The 19,212-nt window shown below is 40.5% G+C and overlaps 1 protein-coding gene across 1 annotated transcript in view; it reads right to left on the bottom strand.

Moving 5' to 3' along the window:
• The window catches only part of ryr2b (ryanodine receptor 2b (cardiac)), a 146,861-nt gene that overhangs the window by 17,278 nt on the left and 110,371 nt on the right, over positions 1-19,212 (bottom strand). Inside the window, exons 80-96 of the mRNA XM_057847869.1 lie at positions 19,090-19,143; positions 18,887-18,986; positions 18,633-18,712; positions 18,398-18,474; positions 18,211-18,284; positions 18,002-18,082; positions 17,762-17,850; positions 17,538-17,666; positions 17,344-17,448; positions 17,149-17,230; positions 8,982-10,231; positions 8,828-8,883; positions 8,595-8,733; positions 7,839-7,925; positions 7,369-7,560; positions 7,131-7,261; positions 5,825-5,867 (exon numbers count right to left, since the gene is read on the bottom strand). Coding sequence (XP_057703852.1) covers positions 5,825-5,867; positions 7,131-7,261; positions 7,369-7,560; positions 7,839-7,925; positions 8,595-8,733; positions 8,828-8,883; positions 8,982-10,231; positions 17,149-17,230; positions 17,344-17,448; positions 17,538-17,666; positions 17,762-17,850; positions 18,002-18,082; positions 18,211-18,284; positions 18,398-18,474; positions 18,633-18,712; positions 18,887-18,986; positions 19,090-19,143 — 2,769 coding nt within the window. The remainder of the gene's footprint in view (positions 1-5,824; positions 5,868-7,130; positions 7,262-7,368; positions 7,561-7,838; positions 7,926-8,594; positions 8,734-8,827; positions 8,884-8,981; positions 10,232-17,148; positions 17,231-17,343; positions 17,449-17,537; positions 17,667-17,761; positions 17,851-18,001; positions 18,083-18,210; positions 18,285-18,397; positions 18,475-18,632; positions 18,713-18,886; positions 18,987-19,089; positions 19,144-19,212) is intronic.

Genomic DNA, 19,212 nt, shown 5'->3' with positions numbered 1-19,212 from the left:
TAAATATTTCAGCTCTTAGTTCTTTTTTAAGAACCCCTCCTGTTCTCCACTCATTACCGGAAGTAACTGCACCTGTTTGAACTTGTTACCTGTATAAAAGACACCTGTTCACATGCTCAAACAAACAAAGTCCAACCTCTCACATTGGCCAAGAACAAAGAGCTGTGTAAGGATATCAGGGATAAAATAATAGACCTGCACAAGGCTGGGATGGGCTACAGGAAAATAAGCAAGCAGCTTGGTAAGAAGGTAACAACTGTTGGAGCGATTATTAGAAAATGGAAGAAGTTCAAGTTGACGGTCAATCTGCCTCGTTCTGGGGCTCCATGCAAGATCTCACCTCGTAGGGCATCACTGATCATGAGGAAGGTGAGGGATCAGCCCAGAACTACACGGCAGGACCTGGTCAATGACCTGAAGAGAGCTGGAACCACAGTCTCGAAGAAAACCATCGGAAACAAAATGCTACAGCGCAAGCAAGGTCCCGCTGCTGAAGCCAGTGCATGTCCAGACACGTCTGAAGTTTGCCACTGACCATCTGGATGATCCAGAGGAGCAATAGGAGAAGGTCATGTGGTCGGATGAGACCAAAATTGAACTTTTTGGTCTAAACTCGGCTTGTCGTGTTTGGAGGAAAATAGAAGTATGAGTACAACCCCTAGAACACCATCCCAACCGTGAAACATGGAGAAAGAAACATCATTTTTTGGGACTGCTTCTCTGCCAAAGGTACAGGACGACTGCATTGTATTGAGGGGAGGATGGATGGGACTATGTATCGCCAGATCTTGGCTGACAACCTCCTTCCTTCAGTGAGAGCCCTGAAGATGGGTCGTGGCTGGGTCTTCCAGCATGACAACGACCCAAAGCACACAGCCAAGGCAACTAAAGAGTGGCTCCGTAAGAAGCATTTTAAGGTCCTGGAGTGGCCTAGCCAGTCACCAGATCTGAACCCGATAGAAAATCTATGGAGGGAGCTGAAAGTGCATGTCCAGACACGTCTGAAGTTTGCCACTGACCATCTGGAAGATCCAGAGGAGCAATAGGAGAAGGTCATGTGGTCGGATGAGACCAAAATTGAACTTTTTGGTCTAAACTCGGCTTGTCGTGTTTGGAGGAAAAAGAAGTATGAGTACAACCCCTAGAACACCATCCCAACCGTGAAACATGGAGGAAGAAACATCATTTTTTGGGACTGCTTCTCTGCCAAGGGTACAGGACGACTGCACTGTATTGAGGGGAGGATGGATGGGACTATGTATCGCCAGATCTTGGCTGACAACCTCCTTCCTTCAGTGAGAGCCCTGAAGATGGGTCGTGGCTGGGTCTTCCAGCATGACAACGACCCAAAGCACACAGCCAAGGCAACTAAAGAGTGGCTCCGTAAGAAGCATTTTAAGGTCCTGGAGTGGCCTAGCCAGTCACCAGATCTGAACCCGATAGAAAATCTATGGAGGGAGCTGAAAGTCCGTGTTGCCCGGCAGCAGCCCCGAAACCTGAAGGCTCTGGAGAAGATCTGCATGGAGGAGTGGGCCAAAATCCCTGCTGCAGTGTGTGCAAACCTTGTCAAGGACTACAGAAAACGTTTGGTATCTGTAATAGCAAACAAAGGTTTCTGTACCAAATATTAAGTTCGATTTTTGTGATGTATCAAATACTTATTTCATGCAATTAAATGCAAATTTATTATTTAAAAATCATACAACGTGATTTTCTGGTCTTTTGTATTAGATTCCGTCCCTCACAGTTGAAGAGAATTTATGATACAAATTACAGACCTCCACATGCTTTGCAAGTGGGAAAACCAGCAAAATCGGCAGTATATCAAATACCTGTTCTCCCCACTGTATAAGTAACATACATCATGTATGCACGGATATTGTGTTGCTGTGGCTACGTCACTTGATTTATCAACTCTCAAACACGAGCCAACATCAACAGCTAAGTAGATGGTAAGAAATCTCCACGACCTCCATGTTGGACCAGAAGTGGATTACCAGAAGCTCTTACACATCAACTCTTTTGCAGAAAACTCTTATCGTGATGCAGAGCAGAGGGTTGAATGCAGTAATTTAATGCTAGGCGTGCGATTTGAGTTAAAGGGCGAATAAAAGAGAAGCTTTTGTCTCCACTAGTGCCAACCAGAGATACTGTATCCTTGCCATCGATGACTTTGACAGTATAACTGCTACCGTGAGTCAGTGAAAATATATTTATCTTGAAATATAAATAAGCACGTTTTCCTGGCGAGAGCCCAGCCTCATGACAATCCTTCAGGCGTGTGCCTTCTCTCTGAACTTGAATTGACCTCACAAATGCTGACAATGCGGTATAGTGAACTCCACCAGGGGCTGTTCAAGGTGCTACCTCTTTGTGTGCAGTACTTCTACACTGACAGGGACATGGTTCGATATTGGGTAGTTACAGATTGTTGATGATTATGTGTAATAAAAAACAAAGGGCTCCTGATGAAGAAAACCGACGGAGTCAAAAGTTACTGACGGAAAATGGGAGTGTGACATACCGTATTTTTCGGACTGTAAGTCGCACCTGAGTATAAGTCGTACCAGCCCAAAAATGCCCAACAAAGAGGAAAAAAACATTTAAGTCACACCAGAGTATAAGTCGCATTTTGGGGGGAAATTTACCTGATAAAATCCAACACATAGAGCAGATATGTTCTATGATATCTTGAACGGCAATTCAAAATAAAAATACAATATCGAGAACAACATGCTGAATAAGTTTACAGTATGATAATAATTAGGAGTGGGAACCTTAGGGCACCTCACGATACGATACGATTCGCGATACAAGGCTCACGATAACGATTATCTCACGATATCACGATACAGCGATTATCGATATACTGGTCAGAAATTTGATACATGGTATTCTACGATACAACTGTTGAAACGAAAAAAAAAAAAAGGATATTTCAAATTGAAAAAAAATACTGTTAAGTCATTTATTGAACAGTGACACCTTTTTTGTGCAACAATGCTGTAAAATATACATCTACTGCAAATTGTGTACCTGCACATATAGAGGAAACACACCACAACCACTGATATCTCTTGGAGAGATCATGATGAATGGCACCCTTAATTTCTTTAAAGTTTTAAATCTTTTAAAAAATAATTAACAGATCTGTAGGTGTCTGTCAGCAGTTGAGCTTGGAGTGGGGCAATGATAAAATTGGTGGGTCTTTTCTTCGTATATGACCTTTGTTGCAAAAAGCATTGGTTTGAGCTCTTCCCCAATCTGCTTCAGCATTTGAGATGTCGCACTCGGTCAGTCGCATTCTTCCTCACCTTAAAAACAAAATAAAACAAAAAATATTAGCTATTTAATAGCTTTTGAGTTTAAATCCTGATTTTTTTCTTTGTTGTGTTGGAAGTATTGAGTAAATTAAAAAAATATGAATGTATAGAAATTAAAAATGCAATAATTACCTTCTTTAATATGCAGGCTACATTAATTATCATGCACATCACCTTACATATATTGGAAGCTATTCAAACCATTTTTATAGCTTATTGTATCAAAATGGTAGTAATAACAGTTTGTGTAGTAAACTAGATGGAAAGTGGTACTCAAATAATATTGAATAAATCAGTAAATTCATGTAGGCTTGTTCGATATTCCTTTTCATCCAGTTTAGGGTTCTAGTTTATTTTATATCATTCAACACCAAATATCATCAAAGTAATACATATAAATTAAAAAGTCAATTACATTGCAAAACTTTCTTACCTCAAGTGATGAAAGCGAAAGCACACAAACTCCGGTGTCCACTACATCACCAGCTGCCAGTGAACCTTATTTTTCTTAGACAATTCTTGCATACAGCAAAGTCCTTTGTTCACTTTACTTCCTTTCTTGTTGGTGTAAAATCTAAAGTGTGTCCACATGTGTGATTTGTAGCAATATTTTCTCTTTTTTTCCCTCCACCGTTCTCACGGAGCTTTTTTATTTTTTTCAACCCACTTGGAGCTTCGTCTCTTCTTCTCTAGACGACTTGTGTGCACTTTACCTTCACCGCCAATCATGGGCGCCCCTAGTGGGCCGCAAAGGAATTGCTCAACAAACATTGAGCAGTTTACGGCATTCATACTCCATTGTATGGCCAATATGTCAACTAAAAGTATCGATACTTGGCGGGAGCATATCGATAACCAATCGGGTTGCAAAATATCGCGATATATCGCTGTATCGAGATATTGTCACACTCTTAATAATAATGTTACATGATGCATGAACAACGAAATGCGAACGTGGCCGGTATGTTAATGTAATATAACTATTAAGAGTTATTCGGATAACTATAGCATAAAGAACATGCTAACAAGTTTACCAAACCATCAGTGTCACTCCAAAACACCAAAATAACATGTGAAATGATATAATAATGTGTTAATCATTTCACACATAAGTTGCTCCAGAGTATAAGTCGTACCCCCAGCCAAACTATGAAAAAAACTGTAATTTACAGTGCTTAAAAAAAATACTGTAATTAACATAGTAGAAGTAGTAAAAAACTGCTATTTTCAAGAACAGTAGGATTTTAATAGTACACCAGATATATATGTTGTGGCGTCCCAGTGCCACAGGGCTCGCAACAGGGGTAAGCACCATTGAGGGGGACACCCCTGGGTGGCGACCACCACACCTGCGGGCAATTGTTTCATCAGGTAACACCTGATGAGGCAATTGCAATCGAGCCGCTTTCCCATAAAAAGGAGAAGAGTCACAGGAGCTACCCTAAGCAAGGACCGAAGAAGCATTCCACGACATGGCCATGATCTCCTAGGATGGAAGTTTTGGTTCGTTTTGCTTTGTTGATTTTGTATTTTTTGCTTTTTTGTTAAATGAATGTGGGCCACAAGAGCCCAGCATATTCGAAACCTAATCCCGTCTTTCCTTTTTTTAATTTTACATACAGTATTTTTTAAATTTATTTTACAAAGTACATATACAGTACCTACCATTTATAGTTATGGTTTGGGACTCACAGCTTTCTTTTTAGGGGGGGGGGACACCCCTAGGAAATGCTTATTGGTATGGTTTATGTGAAAGAATATATTTTATTCATGCTTATAAAACACATTACTAGTGTGATACTACAGTATATTCATTTGTTAGGCTATTCATCCAGGCTCATGTGTTGTATTTCCTTGAACATAATACAAAGCAGTTCAGTTAACTGTGTTATCAAATTTTTCCTCCCTTTTAGTGCCATCCACGGCCGTGTTCTCAAGGTCATAAGCTGTGGAAAATCACACTTGATACTTCAATTTCATTCTCGTTTTCATAGGTATCGTTTCACAGCAAGCATCCAGTTTTGAGAAACAACACCAAATAAGGCACTTGCTAAACTGTTGCTATTCCGAACTAACCAATCACTGCACACCATGTACTCACTTTCTGCATATTCATGTGTTACCATGTATTATCATGTGATTTTGCCAAATAACAGGGCGTGCACGACAGAAGAGAGACGGAGATGGTCCCTGTGCACGTAAACTGAAACTCTAGTGGCTTATGACTGGGATGTGAGATTTCCGTTTCCTTGTGACTGTCTTTAGAATAGAATACTGGTTGTGTTTTATTTCCTGACAGTTTACTTTTGCAGTTGACTGTTCTGAAAGCAATGTGTAGTCAAGAATTCTGGGATCAGTTTAACCTTCCTTTTTTGAATAAGCATCTGTTTAATTACTTGATCTTACAATTTTCCTTGCATATAGTCACTTTACTTTTGGCCACTGGGGAAAAAATGTGTGCGGTTGTGCATGCGTGCATGTGTGTTCGTTGTGGGCAATACCTTTCTCTTAACAAATTTATCCCAGTAATTACTTGGAAATGACCTGGAAAAAAAAAAAAAAAAAACACAAATGTTGCAATATTACATTGTTAATAACCTCTGCATATTCATTACACAAGCTTACTGAATCTTCAGTAAATGAAGATTTAGTAGTTACTGACATTAGAGCTGGGAATCTTTGGGCACCTAACGATTCGATTACGATTACGATTCAGAGGCTCCGATTCGATTATAAAACGATTATTGATGCACCCCCCTCCTTTTTTTTTAAATTTATTTTTTTTTAATGTTTTGTACATTAGTTCCAAAATTGTTCAAAAATACTTTCAGGATAAACCAAACTACTATTTCAGTATCAAGTTAACATATAGCAGTAAACAAATATACAAAAATAACAGTAAATAAAAAACTCCAGTCCCCATTCTGTATCAGCAGCTTCAAACTACATTCAATTAATTTAATGTTGTGAATCAACCGTTAAAGTTGTTAAAATTGCTCCCGTTATTTCATAATTTCCCTTTTGTCTACTTTCGACATGTGAAAGTTTTAAAACTATTTTAAAGATAGATTCAAGTCAATATTTTACCGATTTAGGAGTATTTTAGATAAAAAGTTAATTAGGTTTGCTTGGAAGGTTCGCTACAACAGCCTTGCAGGGACGTGTACTGCTTTAAGATGCCGGCCATTTACTAACGCCCACATCTAGCTTTTTGTAGGTGTGCTGCTAACGCTATCGAATCCATAATGCATCTAGTCCTATATAAATGATATCTACCATAACATTATGCTACTTTGTAGCAGCTTTTCGGCAGCAGTCAGGTATGTTGTTGTGTTTTTTTATCTCGTGGCATGAGTTGAGCTAGAGCCGTGAGTTGAGCATTGGCATTACCCGAGGGCCCGGGTAATGAGAAGCATGATGTTTAGCTACTCTCGCTCCGTTCCTCATTGACCGCGCGGTGCACTGAGTGTGTTGTACTTCCGCTTTACTTGGCATATTTCAATAATCGGAATTTGGATGTTTGTGAATCGTTCTCGAATCTTCCACGGCCGAATCGTGAATAATCTAAGAATCGGAAATTTTGCACACCTCTAACTGACATTAACAAATCCTGCCTTTCAAGGGAGTTAAAACATGTTTATCTCGTTGAATTGTAAGGGACAAAATGATTTAACATTTAAGTATCAGATTTCATGATTTTTTGGGGGCATTAGACTGTGAAGGTGGAGCTACATTAAGGACTTGTGAGCATAAAATAGTAAGTGCTTTGAAACAAATTACATGTGAGCTATCTAAATGGGAACATACATAGTGTTGATAACAAGACGATCCCATTGGCCTTTGACGTCCTCTTCTGGGGGCTGTTGTGTCACATACAAGCCATCAAACTCGAGTCTTCGGGCCACTTCCTTCTCCCGTTTAAAGATCACTAGCGGGACCTGCCGTGTGCATGCTTTGAATTAACAGCCTGTGGTGTGTTTGTGAAATTTAAAAGCAAAAAAGACTGCCATAGGCTAATATGATGAAGTGATTTGAACCAGCGTACCTTAAGGCAGTAGTACCCTAAAATGCAACAGAAGGAGATAAGCGTGTGTGCCACAGCCAGGAGGTGAAGTGATGGCTCCATGTAACCGCTGCTTTCTTCTAAAACGTAATAAACTTCACCTTCATCTCCATCAGTCACTGAGTCAATTGATGTGTCAACTTGCTTTTGGGGTGATGTTGGCAATGATACCACCTGGTAAGAAAGAAGCATTGTCAGTCAATAAACACTTGGTTATATTTGTTAAAGTTTCCTCTGCTACCCGTGGGGATATATCGACAACCCCTGCTTCGGGATGGTGGAAATTTAATCAATTCCAGGACAAATTGGGCTAATTAATAAAAGTTGTTTGAAGGAGGTTGTAACTAAGTAACATTTCATCCTGATCAATTATTCTCTGCTGTGGAATGAGTTGTTTTTTTGTTTTGTTTTTTTTTTTTTTGGGGGGGGGGGTAAACTGTGTTCATACCTACCTTATAAAAAAGTAGTATGAAGTTGATCGCAAAGGTGACAAAGAGGGACAGCAAGCGCATGTTGTAAAATGTCCTTGCGAAATAGTTCTGAAAAAAGAAAAAAAAAAAAAGAAATATGCTCCACCATATAATGTTTAGGTTATTACCGTATTGGCCCGAATAGAAGACTGTGTTTTTTGCATCGAAATAAAACTGAAAAAGAGGGGGTCATCTTAATATTCGCGGTCTAGACATTATACCCATTCACGACGCTAGATGGCGCCAAATATCATTGAAGCGATGTTCCGTCATGACAGATCTCAGCTTCTCTCCCCATTCACGACGCTAGATGGCGCCAGATATCATTGAAGCGATGTTCTGTCATGACGGATCCCAGCTACTCTTTTTAGTTTAACCAGTTTGCATTATTGTATTGCAATGCTTTTCCTTATTCAGATTTGTCTCAAGACTACAGTTACAGTTAAACTTCACTTTGATGGTTAATGCAGTTATTGCAATTTTGTTGTTTTATCACAATAGATTGGTTTATTTAAAACCAGAAGCCATTCATTTACAAATGTGATTGCACTTTAGTTGACATTGTTATTGTTATAATCATTTGTTTCGGATGTACTGTAATTATTTTCTGTATAAAAATTAAATTGGTGTTCAAAAAGTCTTTTTTCAAACTTGAGTCTTGAAAAAGAGGGGGTCGTCTTATAATCAGGGCCGTCTTATATTCAGGCCAATACGGTAGTATTATTATTTTGATCTAACAAGAAGGGTCTTGTGATGAGCGCTTATCATCTCTCCCAAAGCGGAAAGATGGCTTCCTGTTTCCTCTGATTTATTAGTGAGTCTCTTGGCCTCTCTCCGTTCAGCCTCCTTTGTCATCATCTCCTCACATGTTGCCCATCTACAACAAATCAAGCAAGTACAATGGAGGTCATTTTACAGATCAGGCAGTCGGCATGAGTGAATTATTTTTTTCCACAAAGAAATCACAATACTTTTCTGATTCAGGCATCATCTCTTGTTCATCTTTTTCCTCTCTAGCTATGTGAGCCTGTTGAAAACAGTGGGGGGAAAACAGGTTCTATAAATAAACAATGAATGAAAGCAGATTACATGAATGTAATGCCAATAATTCTTAGAAACGAATACCTGTCCCTGATGTCCGTCAAAGAAAGTACAATCAATGGGGTGGAACAGGTCCGTGTGACTGCATGTGATGTCTTGTGTTGATAGTCTGTATTGTTCTCTGTCTTTTTTCACTTTGAGCCCAAAAATGTCAGAAAGTACATACGTCTCCCTTGTGGAGGTTATGGCTGTCGCCTGCTTGCTTTCCCTCCAAGAAAGGAAAGCGTCAGAGCGCCTCCTTAGCCGTTCTACGCCACTCGTTACCTCTGTGACCTCATCAAGCGTCGGTTCGAGAATACCACTGAGTAGGTCAGATACGGTCATCCTTTTGGCTTCCTCTATGAGTCCACCATTAATAAACGCTACATACAGCACATGGATTGTGCCATTCATTAGACCGCAAACACACCAGAGCACAGTCATTAAAAGGAATCTGAGGAGTGTGATGGCTGACAAGAGGATTTCCTTCAAGGTCATTTTCGTGAGAGCACGAAAGTTTTTAAGAGAAATGAGAGACATCAGTAAAAAACACCACTGATAGATTAAAAACATTCCCTCCTGGCCTCCGCCTTCACTCGTCTCTTCTTCCCCATATCGCTCTCCACTGTCAGAGCCAGAGATTTGGGCTGCCAGCTGCATCTCAAAGATTGTGTCTTCGCAGAAGTTCACAAACATCTCCGTTTTTTCCTTTTCTCCGCCTTCGTTGACCACGTCGAAAATGAACTGTCTCTTGGATTCCTTCACCTGAGGCTTCTCCCACTGTGTGCGGCTGGATTGGCTGATTTCAAAGTAGACACGCTCTATGCGTTTGCCTCTGCCGAGAATCTCAATGCGGCCTAAATAGGGTTGAAAGTAAGTCAGCACACACTCGGCGAGCTCCAAGAAAGACCTCAGCCTTAAGTCGTTGGGCATGTGTTCAGACAAATTGGTGAGCAGCACGGCGATGCTGAAGCCGATGTCTTTGGCCGGCTCATGGAAGCGATCCACAAAAGCCTCGTAATCCAGGATTTCACTGTCGTCTGTCTCAATGCAGGAGAGGAGGAAATGAGTTTCATCTTTTGAAAACTGCTTGGAGAGCTCCATGGCTTTCTGGAACTCCTTCCTAGAGATGCACCCCTTCCGATCAGGGTCATACTCATGAAATAAGTCCGAAGCTGTGAGGTCTTTCAGTTTGAGGAACATGTCGAAAAACTTTAGGATCATCTCCACGTTGCTTGAAGATTCCACCAACATATCTACCATCTGCTTTCCGATGGTTCCATTGACAACATTACCTGCAGGAATACAAAAAGCCATTTTCCATTTACAATTTCGATATTAGGCTGGATAGTGTAGCCTTGCTGAGGAATAATTAGATTTTTTAGAAAAAATGTATCACAAGTGCAAGAGCAGGACCTGTCCAAGTGAAGTTCCGTTCTATGATATATTTAGTTACAATGTTTAGACAACATTTAGTTTTAATTCATTTCCCCTGTACAGTATCCAGGGGCGGACTGGTAATCTTTAGCTTCTGGAGGATCACAGAACGGCCGGTGCTCTGGACGGCCGGCGGCCGCCATACACTGTCTTTATCCCTCTATCCTCTATGATTATCTACAGTTCGCACCTAATCCGATAGGTGGCAGCAATGCGCTTGGCTGTTAACAGCCAATCTGATAGGAGGAGAACGAAGAAGTGGCCCATAGTGACGAGATTTGTCGTTCACTTGAGTAAACGAATCCATTCCGGTTCGTTCAGTAAAAAGATTCGTTCAAACAAATCGTTCAACGAATCGTTCGCCCCCCTCATCTCCCTCCCCGCCCAAACGAATCGTTCGGTTACTGAACGGGAAGTGACGTTGGCGAACGAATCACCAAAGACCGCTTCGCAGTATAACTGAACGGGAAGTGACATTGCTTGGTCCCTCCCTCTCTTCCACATTGACCACTCGTCGTAGTTTCAGAAATGAGTGACAGGCGGTATCATTCTGCTTTCACAGACAGCCTCGTCTCCCTCCTGCTGCTGCAAAAGCGAGGGAGAACTTCCGCGTCGTCTGTCCTAGTTCTATGGGCTCAAAGTCATGGCTCGTGCTTGCATTTCGATTTAGGACACGGTTAAACATTTTCCTTTTGTGAGGGGAGTAGGGGGCGGGGGCGCACGGACTTTCTTTAGCAGGTTCTTGATCACACATGCAATCACATATACAGCATGTTTGCTGTCACGAAAATAAAAATACATCGAAAGTTTAATTTCTGAATATGGAACGACCAACACATCATATTTACATCTCGCTCTGTTGTATTTTTGTTTTTTAGTATTAAGATGATCGTGTTGAATTTTTGCACTGGTATTAATAAATAAAATAATCCGGTCAGCTCCCCTGTCGTCCCCGCATCTCAGATCGTCAAATGCTGACGAGAAATAATTGTTTGCTCTTTACGATGTCGCCTTTCTACTCTCATTAGTCTGTTAAGAAAACTGTAGACATATTGCGACATCTCCCGTGTCCGCGTGCTTTGTTTTTGGGCGCTTGAGTAGCACATGATGGACGGATTGACATAATTTGTCAAACCAACCAACACCTGACACGAAAAAAAAAAAAAAAAAACACTCGGAAAAAATTTACATGTATATACAGTTTCATTGCAAATCAGTATTATGGTGATCATATTGTTTTTTTGCACTGGTATTAATAAATAAAATAATCCGGTCAGCTCCCCTGTCATCCCCGCATCTCAGATCGTCAAATGCTGACGAGAAATAATTGTTAGCTCTTTACGATGGCGTCTTTCTACTCTCATTAGTCTGTTAAGAAAAATGTAGACATATTGCGACATCTCCCGTGTCTGCGTGCGTTGTTTTGGGCGCTTGAGTAGCACATGATGGACGGATTGACATAATTTGTCAAAACAACCAACACCCGACACGCTGACACGAAAAAAAAAAAAAAAAAACACTCGGGAAAAAATTGACATGTATATACAGTTTCATTGCAAATCAGTATTATGGTGATCATACTAAATATTTTTTTCTGTGCACATATGAGGTAAATATCGCTGCCATGAAGCCTCCATATAGTGATAGTTCTCTGCCCGCTTCACTGCCGTCACGCGACCGCAGCTCAGCTTTTGCTTGCCTCGTAGCTACCCGTGTTTTAAATTACTGTAAATTTGATAGTATGTCGTCATAGGCAGTCACGAGTTTGTTGAGAAAAGTACTACTCTAAACAATGCTCGCTAGATTTGTGTGGTGTTTTTGTCTGTTTGAGCAGCATTTGATAGGCTCCACGTTAACAAATATGTGACAAAGTCATTTCCTTTCATTTTCTGATTCGTTCACCGCATAGTCATTACTGGAAAATCAAGTTAGCAGCAAGCTAGGTCAGGAACCGGAGGACCGAGTCACTGAACGGGAAGTGACAAAACTCAGTCTTGCCCCCCTGCCTGCACGCTGGCTGCTTATTGGCCACACGTGGACGTGAGTGACAAACGCCCTGATTCTGTTTCCGCTCCCTCCCCTGCCCGCGATGAGGCTGGCGTCTGATTGGTCGTGTGCGATGTCAGAAGACGCTGCCGCTTGCTCAACGCCCTCCCACGCAGCGAACAAGCACCACCTTCATAGAACGAATCAGTGCAGATGATGATTAGTTCGGTCTCGTTCACCAAAACAATTCGTTCAAAAAGAACGAATCGTTCGCGACCGATACAACACTAGTGGCCCATTGCCGCAAGGCGCTGTGACTCTGAAAGACTTGCTGTGGCCCACGAAGTGGCAGGATAGAGCGATAAGAGCTTTGGCGGACTTTCTAGTTGCCGCCGGGCTGAGATGGAATGAAGAGGGTTACTTGTTAGGGATATTGGCAATTGTTATCCACCAGGTAGCTATAATTTAAATGGAATAAATGGCAACTAAAGGGCTAGTATTTTAGCTGTAAAACAACGTATGCACACGCAGCAGCAATATTAATTCAGAAGAAATATAACAAATATTCATAAAACGAATGGTTTAACTTTAGAGTTTAGGTAGTTAAATTGATATGATATATATTTTTAATCATTTATATATCGTTTTGTTTTCTGGTTAATACTTTCCAATGAAGGTTATGTATACAGGATTTGTCTTGAAATGTTTATTGTATTTTCATTGAAATTTATTATTTGTGCGGCAAGATTAATTATGACATAAACAATGAAGTCATTTTATAGACACAGGGGATAGGTGTTATTATAATCAATTGGATACATAAAACTTGCTTTAAAAAAAATACATTCTTTAATTTGTTTATTCAGGTTGATCATAGAGCTAGGGCAGAAGATGAATCCAACTCCAGTTCAGCTTTGCAGTATTTTGAGCGCCCCAAGTCAGACAGTCACAGTCAGGACACATTTTCTTCATTTTTCTCTCAAAGTGCGCGAAATTGATGCATTTTACAATAAAACATAGAAAACATTTCTCCCGGGGGGCATGCCCCCGGACCCCCCTAGAGGGTCTGTGTTTCCCTTCGTACAGTGATTCTTTTGGGCTGGGCTGGGTCAAAGTCCAGGGCTGCTTTTTAGTCCCAGTCCGCCCCTGACAGTATCTGACCATAGTGTTAAAGGGAACATCGGACTTGAAGACTTGCAAGCTCTAACAAGCCACAATTGTTCTCTTTTACTAAAATACAGTGCCTTGCAAAAGTATTCGGCCCCCTTGAACCTTGCAACCTTTCGCCACATTTCAGGCTTCAAACATAAAGATATAAAATTTTAATTTTTTGTCAAGAATCAACAACAAGTGGGACACAATCGTGAAGTGGAACAAAATTTATTGGATAATTTAAACTTTTTTAACAAATAAAAAACTGAAAAGTGGGGCGTGCAATATTATTCGGCCCCCTTGCGTTAATACTTTGTAGCGCCACCTTTTGCTCCAATTACAGCTGCAAGTCGCTTGGGGTATGTTTCTATCAGTTTTGCACATCGAAAGACTGACATTCTTGCCCATTCTTCCTTGCAAAACAGCTTGAGCTCAGTGAGGTTGGATGGAGAGTGTTTGTGAACAGCAGTCTTCAGCTCTTTCCACAGATTCTCGATTGGATTCAGGTCTGGACTTTGACTTGGCCATTCTAACACCTGGATACGTTTATTTTTGAACCATTCCATTGTAGATTTGGCTTTATGTTTTGGATCATTGTCCTGTTGGAAGATAAATCTCCGTCCCAGTCTCAGGTCTTGTGCAGATACTGACAGGTTTTCTTCCAGAATGTTCCTGTATTTGGCTGCATCCATCTTCCCGTCAATTTTAACCATCTTCCCTGTCCCTGCTGAAGAAAAGCAGGCCCAAACCATGATGCTGCCACCACCATGTTTGACAGTGGGGATGGTGTGTTCAGGGTGATGAGCTGTGTTGCTTTTACGCCAAACATATCGTTTTGCATTGTGGCCAAAAAGTTCAATTTTGGTTTCATCTGACCAGAGCACCTTCTTCCACATGTTTGGTGTGTCTCCCAGGTGGCTTGTGGCAAACTTTAAACGAGACTTTTTATGGATATCTTAGAGAAATGGCTTTCTTCTTGCCACTCTTCCATAAAGGCCAGATTTGTGCAGTGTACGACTGATTGTTGTCCTATGGACAAACTCTCCCACCTCAGCTGTAGATCTCTGCAGTTCATCCAGAGTGATCATGGGCCTCTTGGCTGCATCTCTGATCAGTTTTCTCCTTGTTTGAGAAGAAAGTTTGGAAGGACGGCCGGGTCTTGGTAGATTTGCAGTGGTCTGATGCTCCTTCCATTTGAATATGATGGCTTGCACAGTGCTCCTTGAGATGTTTAAAGCTTGGGAAATCTTTTTGTATCCAAATCCGGCTTTAAACTTCTCCACAACAGTATCTCGGACCTGCCTGGTGTGTTCCTGGGTTTTCATGATGCTCTCTGCACTTTAAACAGAACCCTGAGACTATCACAGAGCAGGTGCATTTATACGGAGACTTGATTACACACAGGTGGATTCTATTTATCATCATCGGTCATTTAGGACAACATTGGATCATTCAGAGATCCTCACTGAACTTCTGGAGTGAGTTTGCTGCACTGAAAGTAAAGGGGCCGAATAATATTGCACGCCCCACTTTTCAGTTTTTTATTTGTTAAAAAAGTTTAAATTATCCAATAAATGTTGTTCCACTTCACGATTGTGTCCCACTTGTTGTTGATTCTTGACAAAAAAATTAAATTTCATATCTTTATGTTTGAAGCCTGAAATGTGGCGAAAGGTTGCAAGATTCAAGGGGGCCGAATACTTTTGCAAGGCACTGTATGTTATTAGAAACACATAAAATATTGCCATTGATTTAAAAATCTATAACATTTAGTATATGTTTTGACCTACAGAGGGTGCCATGTTTTAGGACCGCACTGGACAATCGGGGTGATGACATAGATTGTCACTGTCACTTGACGAATATTACCGGGCCATTGCAATTCCTTCTACGCGGCGAGACATACAACATGTGCGCTCATCGGTTAAATGCAGTGAGTACTTACTATTTGTGTTTTTATTGAGTCTTTTATTACATTTTCATTGCATGAAAATACTTTTTGGATGTGTTTCTCATACTCTTAAGCATTGTGTTTTCTTGTGGTAGCACAAAGTGCACGGTGGTACTTTGGGTGTCAAATTCGCCTCTGTCACTGGTGTAGCAGATTTTGGCAGAACAGCGTTTTTTTTTTCCTACTCTTGTCTCGTCTCATCCCGTCTTTCCTGTTCATTTTGTTTTTGCTGTTTTGTAAAATATCAACAGTGCTGTCATGCTCATTTAGTAGCTTCTTAAGGAGACCTGACTCACACATAATCTTGGCTCAGCACTGAGATATGATGTACATTTTGTAACTATGAATGTGTGTGTGAACAAATTGAATTGAATTGAATTGAATTAATGTTCCTCTCGGCTTCAAATTTAGAAGGTTGAACAGATGATATGTTTATGTTGCTAGAATCATACTCTGCAAGCCCAGCAGCATGACAATGTGACGTCACCGCCCTGCGACGTCAACAAGAATGGCAATCTACTAGTTAATCTAATTTTACAAATTGTATAAAAACGAAAACATCAAGAGGGGTTTCAATATCAAATTATTTTCATAATAAAACTTAATAATATAATATTTATAATATTTCATAAAAACGTTTATCTTTTAAGAACTACAAGTCTTTCCATCCATGGATCCCTCTAATGATGAAATAGTTTAAAGCACTACTGTGGCTTATATTATATTAAATACACATATACATATACACAAATTAAATATAATATTAAATAATATATTAAATATTAAGCAACACTTGGTAGCTTTTCAGTTTTGGCGACACCGGTGGAATAAAGTGGTAGTGATTCCCTTAAGAAATACCGTTTCCCATGAGGACCAGCGCTGCATTTCCCATGAGGACCAGCGCACACCCGAACAGTGTCGTAAAATCATCAGTGAATCAAAAATCAATCTCCTGGTCAAATGCAGATGAACATTTCTGTTTCCTGCGGCTATGCGAAGGACGAATAGTAATAAGGTAATGAATGCAGTTGTGGCTAAACAATAGCATATGACGGTTAGCAACCGTGTGGTTTAGCGTGGCTAACCCCCGGGGGTAGCGGGGGGAAGTCACGCCAGCGAGTGAAAGCCGGTCCAATGTTTATTCTGTATATCCTGATAGCCTCCCATTTTTTTTCCTCCTCAGACTAAACTTTTTGTCTCTTTTGCTGCTCTGCCAACTTTGCGGTGTTTGCATCGACTTCGGTCTTTATAATGAATGGCGAAAGGGAGAATTGACGTATGCCATTAAGCAGTCAGCATTTTTTGGGGGGGGGGGGGGGTGTGGCCACCCTCCTCAAAGTCAATTAGTGCTGGTGAAAGCAATACAGACCCCCTCAAGATATAAAAGAGGTGTCATTCAACTAGTTGTCAGACGACATATCATCACAAATGTTATGAAAATATTTTATAAAGGTTAAAAAGTTACGTAGTGTTGCTTTAAATACACTCTATATCTGAATAAAACATCTTTAAAAATGTACGTAGTGTTGCTTTAAATACACTCTATATCTGAATAAAACATCTGTCCATCTCAGGTTTTAATCAATTTTTCTACATTATTTGATTGATGTTGGCATTTGAAGAGGTCCCTCATTCTTTAGCTTTTGTTGCTGTAAAAAGTTGGAGAATCATTAGCATAAACCAAACCTTCTAGCATGGAAAGCAAGAACACAACCATGTCCTTTTGTAAGTCCATGAGCTCTTTCAGAAGTTCTATTTGTCCTGAATCCTGCAAAAAACAGCACACATTAAGGGTAGACCATTTAGTATATTTCACAAATTGACGGGGCTGCACATATTGCAGAATAAATTTAGAGGGCAACAATTGATCAATGGACATACCTGGGAGAGTTTCATTTGCATATGAGCAAAGACATGAAGAAATCCAACCACGGCATCCCAAAGACGACTGTGAGCAAGACTCTTCTGGTTTCCGTTACACGGGCCCTGCGGGTAAACACAACCAGCGGGAGAAGCTGCATTATAAATGAGTACATAGATGCTGTGAATCATTGAAGAAATGGGAACCCACTGACCTGTATGTATTCGGTGAGTGTATTGAAGACCTGCTTAGCCACCTTGATGGCTTTAGAAAAATTGCGTTGCCCTTGGGTATCAATAGCATTCTTCCCTGAGTAGTACCAGTAAAAGTCACTAATGGACTCCTGGTGAAGTAGTTTGCAGAAAAATTAAGCATACCCAAACAAAAGTGTGAAAATTCAACACTCACAGCTCTGTGGTATGATTTATTCATGCTCACCTGTATTCTTAGTACATAATCCACAGTAGAAATGATAATGTTAACGGTAGTGTTGTTGCCTGTCTGTGTTCTCAAGTAATTCTGGAACTCTAACACATGAAATTAAATGTGAGAATTGAGAAAAGGTCATTTTTCCATTGTATTGTAGAAATGTTCTGTAATCTCAACGCTTGCATGGTAATTATAAACCTGCAAAGAGTTCATTAAAAATGTGTCAACGAGGTGAAAAGGAGCAATAACCTGAGTTGTGTCCTTCACAAAGCAGCTGTAAAAAACGGAACAAGTCGCAGGTTAGCTCTTCATCAGGCATCACCTTCTCTACTGGGGAAAAACGGATAAGAGGTCAAAAGAATCCAAGGGCGAAGTGCTCATGATGGACCATAGGCTCATAATACAGATAAGGCAACAGTGTGTTGAAAGGGCGACCGCTTTCCATATGAATACCTCACCTGCGCGCTCATCCGTGGCCATGCCTAATCCTTCAGCTTTGTTCTGCCTCTCAAATGAGTTTAAATCGAGTACACTAGCAAAACAGACACAAAATATCATAAGTCTAGCATTGAAACATTGGCCATTTACATGCAAAATGATGTTATTGTTACATGACTTTCTCGGGCTGTCTAGATTTTCACCCACCTACATGACTGCATGAGTCCTGCCATGCTCTGAAAGAAGCCGACATCTCGTTTTTCTCTCAAATAATCCAACATTTTCTATTCAAAACAAGGCAAAATAACAGCATTGTGTTGCAAAATGGAAGAATATTTGTAAATCAGACGGTCACGAGCGTAATCTTTTGTGTTATGAAATCAAACCAAAAAAATTACGTTTAGAGTTATCATTTTGAGGAGATGTCAGTGGAACAATGCACCTGCTGAACAGTGGCGTTTCCTCCATTAAGAACAGCAATGCCCAGCTTGAGTGTTGGCGCAATCATGCAGCCCATGGTCCCTGATTAGATGTGAAATTATCACACAATGTATCACAATATGTAGCACTTACTCAAAACCACATCATGGCTACAATGGAGCTAAATGCAACGTTGCAATGTTAATATGAGTTGTGTCCGGAAAGAACAAGTTTCTAAAATTCTTCACATTCACAACACTCTCCTCAGTTTTTTACCATTGCTGGCACTAATGCTTTGGAGGACCATCTCAGAAGCTCCACGGAGATGCAATCTGGCCTGCTGGTACAACAGCTTCTGCTTATCCATCTCCTTCTCCTGATATAAAAACAGGATTTATTCCATTAGCTTTTTAATTTCATACTATTGAAATTTTAGGATTTTTGCTAGTTAGACGTGTGTCTATCATAAATGTACGCACTTCAAAACTTTGCACCTCCTGTTTCACCTCTTCATCATCTTCCCTCTGACAGCTCTGCAAGGACAAACAGATGGCAATGAAAAGCCAAAAATAAATGCATATTTAGACGATACCACATAAAAA

Source organism: Corythoichthys intestinalis, chromosome 10 (genome assembly GCF_030265065.1).
Source record: "Corythoichthys intestinalis isolate RoL2023-P3 chromosome 10, ASM3026506v1, whole genome shotgun sequence".
NCBI lineage: Eukaryota > Metazoa > Chordata > Actinopteri > Syngnathiformes > Syngnathidae > Corythoichthys > Corythoichthys intestinalis.
This window is presented reverse-complemented; position numbering and strand designations above follow the sequence as displayed.